The sequence below is a fragment of the Penaeus vannamei genome, chromosome 9, assembly GCF_042767895.1.
Source record: "Penaeus vannamei isolate JL-2024 chromosome 9, ASM4276789v1, whole genome shotgun sequence".
NCBI classification, from domain to species: Eukaryota; Metazoa; Arthropoda; class Malacostraca; order Decapoda; family Penaeidae; genus Penaeus; species Penaeus vannamei.
Window position 1 is genome coordinate 9,558,790 of NC_091557.1, and position 12,494 is coordinate 9,571,283.

Genomic DNA, 12,494 nt, shown 5'->3' on the forward strand with positions numbered 1-12,494 from the left:
TTTGAACATCACACCCTTTTTTGTTTTTGAGGCACAGTACTTTTAAACTATTAGATATAAGAGTATGACATTGTAGGCTCAACTGATACAAGGGTTGAACTTCAATGCATTAAAATTTTAACACTGTCAGGTTGTATGCCAAGTCCTTGACAATTTTTTTTGTGCCCAAATGGATGGAAAACTGTTGCTGGACGGAAAACCAGTGCCACTAACCTACGCTCCATCTAAGTGTATTCATGGCTTGAAATGATAATAAACACTACAGTATTGTATATGTATTCATATGTACTTGTGTGTGTATTTGCCAAGGATTTTTTTCCCCTCTTTGTCTACTTCTTTCTTTTTCATTCTCTTACTTATCCTTTTTTTCTTGATCTTGTTCTTCTTGTAAATTAATTGATTGATTATTTCATTTGTGTTTATGTGTGTGCATATTTTATGGTGCATTAGCTGGATATACTTTGTATTTAGCTAATGGTATTTTTTTCTTTTGTCCTTTGTCTCCCCTTTGTTGTTCCTTCCTTTTCTATTTTGGTTTTATCAATATTATTTTCTGATATTTCTGATTTACTGAATTATTATTTTCATGAAACCTTTACTTTATATTTCTACTTTGACATTTTTTTTCTTTTTTTCATAGGAACTTCCAAATTTGATTCAGATATGTTTGTTGTTTAAGATAGAAAATATGTTGTTTGGATTTCTTTGTTGAAAAAAGATTATCTTTTTTGTGTAATTTGTCATTTGCTGGTAACTGTGGTATCTTTTACCTCATATGTGATTTTTTGTATGAATGTCTCAGATATTAATGGTTTGAAATTTAAATTTTCTGTTTCTGTTTCTTGATTTTTATCTTTTCATTCCTCTATTTCTTTATACTTTATATTTATTTCTAATTGGATTTTCTGTAGGTTAGAGATCTGGCCTGGGTATGTGACTGCTGCGCATTATAGAGAAGGTGGCGTTATGCTGTGTGTTGATGTCTCGCATAGGGTCCTGCGCACACAAACCTGTTATGAGATCATGTAAGTTTCCTGGTCATATTGTTATTGATAGCTTGTGATGTAGGACAATGAAAACATCATATTTGGAAATATCTTGAGATTTCAATACTGGTAATGATAGCAGTAATAAGATAATGGTAATCATTATGTTTATATATGGGGATAACAGTGCTGTGCTGAGCATTTTTCATATATTGGACAAATTATAAAGTCTAGGTCCACAACAATCAATTATTGCCTCTTCTTCCTCATTTTCTTTTTTCTCTTCTTCACATTTTTTTCTTTCTTCTTCTCTTTTTCCTTCTCTTTCTCCTTTCTTCTCCTCCTCCTCCTCCTCCTCCTCACCCTCCTCCTCCTCGTCCTCCTCCTCCTCCTCCTCCTCCTCCTCCTCCTCCTCCTCCTCCTCCTCCTCCTCCTCCTCCTCCTCCTCCTCCTCCTCCTCCTCCTCCTCCTCCTCCTCCTCCTCCTCCTCCTTCTCTTCCTCCTCCTCCTTCTTCCTCCTCCTCCTTCTCTTCCTCCTCCTCTTTCTCTTCCTCCTTCTCCTTCTCTTCCTCCTCCTTCTCTTCCTTCCTCCTCCTCCTTCTCTTCCTCATCCTTCTCTTTCTCCTCATACTCATTCGCTTCCTCATCCTTCTCTTCCTCCTCATCCTCCTCCTTCTCTTCTTCCTCCTTCTCTTCCTCCTCCTCCTCTTCCTCCTCCTCCTTCTCTTTCTCTTCTTCCTCTTCCCTCTCTTCCTCCTCCTCCTTCTTTTCCTCTTTCTCCTACTTCTCTTCCTTACTCCATACTCCTTACTCCTTACTCTTGTTTTCACATGCCCAATTACAGATGTCATGTAGAACCTCAGTTCAGTTTTTCCTCATCATCTAATAAAATTATCATCATTACCATCATCATCATTCTTTTGTTCCACCTTCCAGGTCTGAAATATTCAACAATCGCCGAGGCCAGTTCAAGGATCATGTGATTAAGGCTCTGGTGGGAAGTATCGTCCTCACGCGCTACAACAACAAAACATACCGCATCGATGATATCCTCTTCGACAAGAATCCAAAGTCAACCTTCACCAACTCCAAGGAGGAAGAGGTAGATTTTTTTTCTTTTTTTTTTAATGTTTTTTATGTATGTTTTATGTTTTAAGGTTTAACCCACTGTCGCAGGGAAAATGTGTTCACTGTAGTATTGTTTTGTGAAATTTCTCTTCATGGCATGTATGTACATGCTATCCCCAGAGGCATAAAGTTACTAGGTGTAGTTTTTATGTTATTTTTATTTGATTGATACATTTTTATATATTTTTATTGTTTTATAATTTTAGAAAGTAGTTCATGCAAATGGAAATGGTAGTATTCCATTTCTTCAAAAGATATATTAACATTGGGCTAATTGATTGAAGCAAATTGCTGGTTTCCCTTTGCCCATATCTAAGTGTACAGTAAATGGCAAATCACAAGAGGGTAATCTCCTTCCTTGTGCTAGAGCACCAACTTGGAGCAATTATCTGTCCAGCAGGATTTCTGATAAAACTTTGAATTCTATCAGCCCCAATAGGGATTCACTGTAAAAAGTGGTGCTTATTTTGGGGAATCTCATAGTCAAAGGGTTAAGGGTCCAGGTAATTGTCTAGTCCCGGTGAAATGACATTTGACTTTACCTGTGATAATATTCTTAATTTTGGAGATAGATTTTAGATTTTGTGTATAAAAGGATGTGGTAGAGTAAGGAAGCTGTAGCTGTAAAGAAAATTCAAGATTTTGCATCACTGGCCTTACCAGTATCAGCAAAGAAAATGGCAATAGGATATTCAAAGGCACAGATAATAGAAATAGAAGTTTCGTGAATGGTTTTGCAATGGATAAGGCTGGTAGACATTCATATACCTTTCATGTTTAATGCATTAGAAGTTGTGTTTTAGTTTAGCCTCTTTCCATAAGTTGCCATCACACATTCTCTTGGGGGTGGAACTGGAACTGTGAAACTTTTTAAATAGAAAAAAGAACTTATTCATATATAACATCCAAGGCATATGTATATGGATTTGCTTTCCATTTTCTTAGTATTTTCATGATCGTTAAACTATTATTATACTTATGTTTATTGTGTTGTAATTTTGCTATTTTTTACAGGTGTGTTACATGGACTATTATAAGAATGCATATAACATCACCATCAAGGACCCACAGCAACCTCTTCTGCTCCACAGAGTGCGAAAGAAGGAATTGAAAGACCAGGTAGGATGCTCTGTAGGAAAAGCATGTGTTTATAGATTAATTGTTTACCTTACATTTTCTCTTCCTGTGGTAAAGGATGTTTATGTGTGTGTGTGTATGTTTTTTTGTCTGAGTGAATACAGTATGTCTACAGTGTGTATGTGTTGAATTCAGTATGTCATGCTTGTTGCTTGAAGTGCATGGTGTGGCAATGCTATATCTGATTTGTTTGTGCTACTACTAGGGAGGTTCTATATCCCTATGCTTGAACAGAAACAAATATTCCAAAATTTTCCTTTATATCTAGCCAAGGACCCCTCTGTATGGTGATTGTGCATTTATTTCTCATTGCTTTGCCTTGTGTCATCAACATCCCTATGTCTGTTCTATTTCACTCCTCCCCCTCCTCCTCCTCTTCCTCCTCGCAGGGCACGACCAAGTTTCTGTGCCTGATCCCAGAGCTCTCCTACATGACAGGCTTGACGGATGACATGCGTTCTGATTTCCGGGTCATGAAAGACATAGCGCAACACACTCGCATCACGCCTAATGTCAGGCATGCCTCTCTTAGAACCTTTGTCAGGAATGTCAATGGTTAGTTTGTTGGTATGGGTATTATTTTTGTTGGACATTTTAGGAACTCCTTTGCTTTTGTGCATGTGATCAACATATTAATTTATGTTTTTCTTTTTTCACTGTAATAAAATGTATCATGTTTTCTATAGATATCTGGCTTTTCTGCTTCTCATATGATAGTGTATATGCCTTTAATTTCGTGAATAAATTCTGTATATGAGGAGAGTAAATATTTACTACTTTATGCATTGTTCTCCAGTACTGGTTGACCACACTAGCCCCCTAACCTTACATGTCTTGTAGTTGTGGATATTTCAAACCAGTTCAAATGCTTTATGACTTCTCTAAGTACTAGCTAGTACTAACTGGGCTCATAGGGATACATATTCATCCATTTGCTCCTGATTATGGACTGTTTATTGTAGATATGAATTTTGTTGTTTTACAAGAGCTCAGTCACCACGGGGTCAATTCATAGGCTTTCATATCTGTGTCTGATTTCCCCATTCCTTAAATTTGTAGTTTTTTTTTCCTAATGCTATTAATCTCAATACTGTCATTGCAGATACTGACATTATGATTATTATAATATGAGAATACAATTAATGATATTAGAGATAAGGTAACAAAAAGGAATCTTTCCAAAAATCAAGGGAAGGGTAAACAGAGAAGATAAGTAGGATATGTAATTAACTCCTTAGTGACCAAACAATGGTGGAGCCATCTGTGTGTAAAAGCAACTGGTAAACTGAATTGACATTGGCCAACTGTAGTAGATATAGACAAAATATGGAGGTAGTTTCATAGTGTGGCATGGTGAACATTCAAACTAATATCCTCAAAAATTGTTACATTATCCCAGACCACTGAGTGTTATCACATGATCTTGAAAGCTTAGCAGTGTCTTTAAAAATTAGTGTAGAAATTTAAATTATACATTTATAGTATATAAAAGCTTTGTGTTAATATTATATGTTGTTATTAGTCTTTGCTTTCCTCCCTTTCATCAGGATTTCCCTCAGGAGCAGAGCTCACAGTGCTTCTGTGTAAACTCTTTGTGTAATTTTCATTATTTCTCATCCAGGTTCCTCAGAAGCTTGGCAGGTATTGGCTGATTGGGGCTTAGCTCTCGATGACGACACTTTCACAATGGAAGGGCGTATTCTATCCCCTGAGACGATCCATTTTGGCACGAGGGAAGTCCCTGGGACAGAGAATGCAGACTGGGGGCGGGAGTCGGCCAGAGAAAAAGTGATCGTTCCAGTGAGTTTTATTTTTGTTCAATGTTGTCATCATCTTTATCTTTCTCTTAACCTTTCTTCTTTGTTGTTTGTTCTAGTTCTTTTTTCATATTCTTTATCATCATCATTACCTTCTTGTTCTACATTTGACAACAACTAGATGGGCTTATTGAATTAAATACAAAAAACAGTTTTCAAGTTTTTGAATAACTATGTAAGTGATTACTAGATTTAGAAACTCTTGAACTGATTTTTGCTACCATTTAAGTTTAATTATTTGTAATAGCATAGAACATTTTTATTAACTCTATAGAGAATTTACCACTTTTAATGCCCAAGATTTTAGTTTTCATTGATATCAGTGTATGGAAATAGGTTGGTTTTATGTCTCAAACCCTCTCGTTTATAAGGGCTATAACATCAGAGTCTCTCAGAGGTCTTAAATGAGGCAGGTAGAGGCCATTGCCCAAAGTGGATGCCTTTCTGACCCTCAGACTGTAGCAGACTGTAGCAGTCTTTGAACACACTCCACATGGACACTGTACTGGTGCTTGTGAGTGTGCATTAGCGCTTGTCCATGGTAACCTCCCATTATGTACATGGCTTAGGATATATAGCTTTTTATAACCTCTTTCTCCATTTTTCCCTTCTCTGCTTTCTTTAATATTTTTTCCTCCTGCTCCTACTTTCTCCTTCCTACATCTATTTCTTTTCTCCTGTATCCTCTAGTTTCTCCTTCTTGTCCTTCAACCATCACCAGATCAGCCTAGCCATCTGCATTGTTGGCATATTTTCTACTTTGCAACAGACAAACCTCAGAGCCATTCTCTCCTCACTGTCTTTCTCTTCTTTATGACTTTATTCTCCCTTGCAGATCGACCTACGGCCGCAGTGCTGGCAGATCTTCTTCTCAGCGAGGGATGAGCCACGCGCCCTCAAGTTCTCAGAGATGATCCGTCAAGTCACACGCTCCATGGGCATTCAGGTGGGCCCCCCCCAGATGATTCGCCTCCCAGACGACAGGATCGAGAGTTACGTCAATGGGATCAAACAACATTTCCATGATAGGGTAATGGTCATGGTGGTTTTGTCAAGATTATTGTGGCTTGGCTTGTTGCTCTTCTTTTTTGTAGCTCTCACTCATTATTGATAAACTAAAATTGGATAGAATTGGAGACATGATAGATTTATTAAACATTTATAGAAAGTGATCAATCATTATGATAGTGCTTTTTTTTAATTTAATAAAGCTGGGTTTTAAAGGAGGTGAATGGATAACTGAAATTAGAGACCATAGTGTAACTGGTGTTCTGCATTTGTTGACAGAGATAAACATTTCATATTGATTTTCCCATACAGTTACAGTTGGCAATCATCATCTTCCCAGCCCAGCGTGAGGATCGATATTCTGCTGTGAAGCGCCTAGCCTGTGTGGACCTGGGCTTGCCCACACAGTGCATCAACTCTCGCACCATCAGCCAGGAGAACAAATTACGTTCTGTCACACAGAAGATTGCACTACAGATCAATTGCAAGCTAGGTGGGGAGCTGTGGGCTCTCAAGATTCCGATGACGGGACTTATGGTAGGGGGTTTGGTTTATGTGTGGTTATTTTGTGGAGCTTTCATGGGAGATGCTACTCCTTTAAGATGTGTGTATTTGTACATGCAGATACACATGCCCATGCAAAGACATACATACACAGATGTACACACACTTTTTATAAATGTATGTTTATCCTTTTATATGCTTTTTTATTATATATATATACTTTTTGCATATTTGTCTCACTATCCCAGCATGTATATAAGTTAAAAAACAGTGAAAATACTACATGATGCAGGTGTGTGGTGTAGATGTGTACCATGACCCCGTCCGGCGTGGGGCCTCTGTGGTGGGCTTTGTGGCATCGACCAACCAGACGCTGACCCGGTGGTTCTCACATGTCAGCTTCCAGCATCCTGGCGATGAGATCGTCCATGGCCTCAAGATCTCACTCTTGGAGGCCCTCAGGCATTACCACAGAGTAGGCTGGTTGTGAGATTAAATAGATAGAGAAATGAGAATGAGTATATGGAGGTGTGAATAGCATGGTAGTATGGGGTGTGGGGGCTTTGATTTTTTATTGTTCTATTGATGTTTTTAGAGGGAAACATTTATATGGTGTTCATAATTATTGGATAAAAGACAGACAGATAGAGACAGTTAAAAGCACAAAGAGAAGGACATCGAGAGACAGAAAGACAATGCAAACAGAAAAAGAAACACCCTCTATGATTTCCTTCCTCTTCCTCCCCATCTTCAGCAACACCACTCCCTCCCTCGCACCATTATCATCTACCGAGACGGTGTGAGCGAGGGCCAGATGCGAGTGGTGGAGGAGCACGAGCTGCCCCAGCTGGCCACTATCTTCCAGCACTTTGATTCCTATGAGCCCAAGTTCTCGTTTATTGTTGTGCAAAAAAAGATCAGCACTAGGATCTTTGCCTCACTGGTGCGTAGTGGCTGTGGGAGGTAATGCCATTTTTCCTTGCGATGGTGGTGTTAGTACTCTTTTTCATATGTTGATGTTGATTTTTTTGTTGTGATTTGTTATTTTGTTATCATTATTATTGTTCCTTTAAAAATGAGAAGGATATTAATGGATATATTAGATGATTTTTCATTCTCATTACCTTCTATCTCATTGGGTGTGCAATACACAACATAGTAAACTCTTATTAAATATCTGCCAGTGTGTACAATTCCTTCATTCCAGAATTCTGAGTTGGACAACCCTCCGCCGGGATCCATCATAGACCACAGCATCACACATCGCTATTGGTATGACTTCTTCCTGGTGTCCCAGCATGTACGACAGGTAAGAGTGTGAGGGGTGAAGGGCTGGGAATTGGGGACAAGATAAGCTCACCAGTTTTCAGATTTACTTTCTTAACTTTTGAATGATCTTTCTTGACTTTCAAAATGCTTCTTGGACATCCAGGTTGTCTTTCCTTACTTGCAGACTACCTAGCCTGACTTTTAGACTGCCTCTCTTACTTTTTCTGATACTCAGACTTTCTTAAATGACTCTTTGACTACTTTTACTTCCAAATCACCTTTTCAACTTTCAGACAAACCTTCTCATCATTCAGCTTAAAAGTCCCGAGTTTCAGACATTTTTCAGACTGCCTTTTCCATCTTTGAGGCCATCTTTTCAGACCCTTTTCAAGATCTACAGATTACTTTTCTGGATTTTCATTACTATGAGTGACTTTCCTGACATTTTATCTCTCAGCTTTAACTTTGCTGATGCTTTCAGAATAGCTTTCCCAAATTTTAGATTACCTTTCCCAGATAACATACTCTTCAACATGTTTCCTTTCGTTTCTATTAGACAACCTTTCTCAACTCCCAGACTGCCTTTCCAGACTTGCAGACCAACTCTCCCTACTCTTTCAGACTATATTTCCTATCTCTTAGTCAACCTGTCAGAACTCTCAAATTACCCAACAAACTTTCAGACTACCTCTCTAAGATCTCAACCTACCTTACGAATCTCATCCAAATTAGTGATTCACCATCTTTTTCATTCTGTGGCCCCTGACCAGTATGTGATAATCTCCATGGCTCCCCATTCAGTGTCTGTCATCTTTTCAGATTCAGTTATTACTAGTTGTGGATGGTGTAATGGTGTCAATAGCTTTAGGACACTTTATGGAAAGATTGCAATTTATTGATATGTGATAAATAATTATAGGTAGGCACTGTAAGTGAGATAAAAGTCAGTTTAATTTGACATCAAAATTTTCATATTGCTCCCCAGAAAGTACCCCATAGGCCCCAGGTTGGGAACCCCTGCACTGAATACTTTGTCATTTGTGAAACCACCTTTATGTAATTTGAGGAGAAATGACCTCAGACTGGCTTTCCTGATTTCCATTTCTGATCTACCAATTTTCAAAGATATTTCATTGGGATTACAACAATCCAAAAGACTTCCAAACTCCTTTCCTTGATTATCAAATAATCCCACAGACTCCCAGACAACAGATCCTGATATGAGGGCATGCACATCCAGAAGTCTTCTCAAACCAAAAATATATTAGCCTGTGAATAACTTTGGATGCACATGTCCTCATATGAATATAAATCTCACTGATTTCTAGCATATCAGTTGATTTTCACACCACTTTCCCTAACTTTCAGAGCACAGTGGCACCCACACACTATGTTGTCCTCCGTGATGGTGGGAACCTCAAGGTAGATAATATGCAAAGACTGGCCTACAAACTGACGCATCTCTATTACAACTGGCCCGGAACTGTTAGGGTGCCTGCACCATGCCAGGTGGGTAGTTTTCTTGTCCTTTTGAATTTGTGTGTGAATAGCATGATAGTATAGGGTGTGGGGGGCTTTGATTTTTTGTTCTATTGATGTTTTTAAGGGGAGGCATTTATTTATATGGTGTTCATAATCATTGGATAAAAGACAATGTGGTATCTTTTTTCTCTTATAATATCTGGTGTGTCATAGATTTTTCTTAGTAGACATAAATATGAGTGTGAATATATAGCTGTAAATGTAGATATGAATGTACATGTTCAGGTGTAAGAGTGAACAAAGAGAGATATATTTAATTTTTCTTTCCAGTATGCACACAAGCTGGCTTACCTCATAGGGCAGAATGTGAGAAAGGAACCCTCTGATACACTGTGTGACAAGCTCTTCTTCCTCTGAAGTGGTTTCTTTTATCAGTCGAAAAATAGAGAGTGAAATGGCAGACTAGAATTTCTATACACAAAAAGCATTATTAATACATAATCTTTTTTCTGACTTTTTGTCAACTAAGTGTAATGTGCTTAGGGAATAAGATGAAAACAGTGAGAATTTTCCAAGACAAAGCATCTCTTATTTGGTTCCTTTGGTGGACAACTTACCGTCTGTTACAGACATTTTCCAGAATCTGCAAATTTTGAGTACTGGATCACATTCAGTTTCAATAGTGTATATTGTCTGCAGTTAATACTATAATTCCATGGTGTATATGAATCTCCTCATCTGTTTGCTATGTGAGTGGTATGCAAGCGTGCTATTTAAAATATTTTGGAATTATAATATTAGTTGATCCTTGGTGGAAAAAACTCGGAACTGTTAGTTGTTACTGAATATTATGTGATATATATTGTGATCATGGAATAATGCAGAAGCTGGAGTTTTAAAAGTTATTTTGTTAATTTGATTTTGTTAGTCTATAGAATTAGACTTTGATTTTAGTTAAAAGAAAAGAAAGTTCTTTTTTTGTTAAATTAAGGAAGTGTTTAATTTTATGGTTAAACACCAGTTTCCAAGAAGTTTAGATTTAAGTCATGAAATAGGATTAGGTGTAAAATGCACGTTCATTTATTTAATGAATGGTCATGCAGATTTATGTTTGATTTTTTTTTTTTATTGCAATCAATATAATGTTTGATTTGATGAACGAGATAGTTCTTATCTAGTCAACCAGCAGTTATTTTTTTTATTTTTTATCTTGGTTCTCTGTTATTGTGATTTTTTTTTTTTTTTCCAAGTCAACTTAGGGTAAGTAACAGGGGATTTGTGAATGTGTATGTGGAGGTGTGTGATTGTACATGTGTGTGTGCATGTGCACTTATTTTTCTGATATTGTTTACACCTGTTGTGATACTTAATATCAAATACAAATGTAAATTAAACTTCTATAAGAATGAAGGCCTGAAACAGATTCCCCCAATTTGTTCCAAAGTACAGATGTTGAAGAATTTGCTCAGAAAAGAAATAAACAAAAGCATTTATACTTTATTGTTGTAATGTAAAACATATTTTTTGTATTTTTTTATTCAATAAAAAAATATGATCACTTTTGTAGATTTATTGCCCGTGTGTTATAGTTGTTGAAAGATCAACTTGATGTTTGTCCACATCAGCTTTTATTTGATGAAAATTGTATTTACTGTTTTCTGTTTTTATGTTTATTTGTATCAATGAATTAGTGCTCAGGGTTACAGAATCATAGTAATATTTTTTAGGGAAACGTGTGTGTGTGTGTGTGTGTGTGTGTGTGTGTGTGTGTGTGTGTGCGCATAATCGTTTAAGCCCCTTTCACCATAATACTTTCCCATAGTGCTCTATGACCTTTGATGCCTAACACATTTATTTGTTTAAACTATTAACCATTAACCATGCATGCATAAATGCATACAAAAAATCAAAGCGTATACTTATATTTATGTATGTGTGTGTATTCATGTAAGTAAAGGACACTGAATCCTTAAAATAGTTGATGTGTAATGCAAAAACATTAATGTAGAAGAAAAGGTATTCAATGATTGAAATATAAAGCTTTCATCTTTCTTACTGCAGAATTCGTGTTAGTTTTGGGCTGTAGAGAAAAATGGAATACAAAATTATATTTTTTATCTAATAAAGTATAAATGAAACAGCTGATACTTTGAAAACAGAGAGAGAGAGAGAGATGGAGAGAAGAGAAGAGAGAGAGAGAGAGAGAGAGGAGAGAGAGAGAGAGAGAGAGAGAGAGAGAGAGAGAGAGAGAGAGATGAGAGAGAGAGAGATGGAGAGAGAAGACGAATGGAGAGAGAGAGAGAGATGGAGAATGGAGAGAGAGAGAGAGAGAGAGAGAAGAGAGAGAGAGAGAGAGAGAGAGAGATGAGAGAGAGAGAGAGAGAGAGAGAGAGAGAGAGAGGAAAAGAGAGAGAGCAGAGCATGGAGGGAGAGGAGAGAGACATGGTGGAGGGAGAGAGAGAGACATGGAAGGAGAGAGAGAGACTTGGAGAGAGAGAGAGAGAGACATGGAGAGAGAGAGAGAAAGAGGAGAGACATGGAAGAGAGAGAGAGAGAGAGAGAGAGAGAGAGAGAGAGAGAGAGAGAGAGAGAGAGAGAGAGAGAGAGAGAGAGAGAGAGAGAGAGAGAGAGAGAGAGAGATGGAGAGAGAGAAAGAGAGATGAAGAGAGAGCGAGTGAGGAATATCATTTGTTTTTATTTACTGTTTTTGCTTATATTGATCATTTTTATAGCTGAATTTGTTGATGAGTATTGCTGTTGTAAATCCAGTTTGGAATATATATTTTCAGATTTAATCTTCCATATTGTTAACATTCTGGTGACCGCTTGTTCTGAATGGTCATAGTTGATTCAAGAATATATGGTTATGTTAATATGAAAAATAAGACAGGATAGAAAGTTACAACCTCTTTTTCTCTCTTTACCTCTCTCGGGTGCTTCATCTTCCCCTCCTCTCCCTCCTTCTCATCTTCCCTTCTTCCCCTCCCCCCCTATCTATCTTTCTCCCTCCCTCCCTATTTCCCCCCTCTCCCTCCCGATCTCCTCTGTTCCTATCGCTCTCCCTCTTTCCCTCAGCAACCCACCCCTCCTTTTCTCCCTATTACGTTCCCTCTCTTTCCCCCTCTCCTTCTCTTTTCTACCCTCCAACAACCCATTCTCCTCT

At 37.7% G+C, this 12,494-nt stretch overlaps 1 protein-coding gene across 2 annotated transcripts in view; it reads left to right on the forward strand.

The window, feature by feature from the left end:
* AGO3 (Argonaute 3) overlaps positions 1 to 10,889 on the forward strand; it is a 24,797-nt gene extending 13,908 nt beyond the window's left edge. The window contains exons 7-18 of one of the 2 annotated variants that reach the window (XM_070125262.1): positions 912 to 1,025; positions 1,923 to 2,088; positions 3,129 to 3,233; positions 3,641 to 3,806; positions 4,873 to 5,051; positions 5,904 to 6,098; positions 6,389 to 6,613; positions 6,873 to 7,055; positions 7,335 to 7,523; positions 7,788 to 7,889; positions 9,218 to 9,358; positions 9,662 to 10,889. In XM_070125262.1, the coding sequence (XP_069981363.1) occupies positions 912 to 1,025; positions 1,923 to 2,088; positions 3,129 to 3,233; positions 3,641 to 3,806; positions 4,873 to 5,051; positions 5,904 to 6,098; positions 6,389 to 6,613; positions 6,873 to 7,055; positions 7,335 to 7,523; positions 7,788 to 7,889; positions 9,218 to 9,358; positions 9,662 to 9,748 (1,852 nt within the window). In that variant the 3' untranslated portion in view covers positions 9,749 to 10,889. Of the gene's footprint in view, positions 1 to 911; positions 1,026 to 1,922; positions 2,089 to 3,128; positions 3,234 to 3,640; positions 3,807 to 4,872; positions 5,052 to 5,903; positions 6,099 to 6,388; positions 6,614 to 6,872; positions 7,056 to 7,334; positions 7,544 to 7,787; positions 7,890 to 9,217; positions 9,359 to 9,661 lie in introns of those variants that run through there. The other variant, XR_011398729.1, reaches the window with a different exon arrangement.
* The last annotated feature ends 1,605 nt before the right edge of the window (positions 10,890 to 12,494 follow it).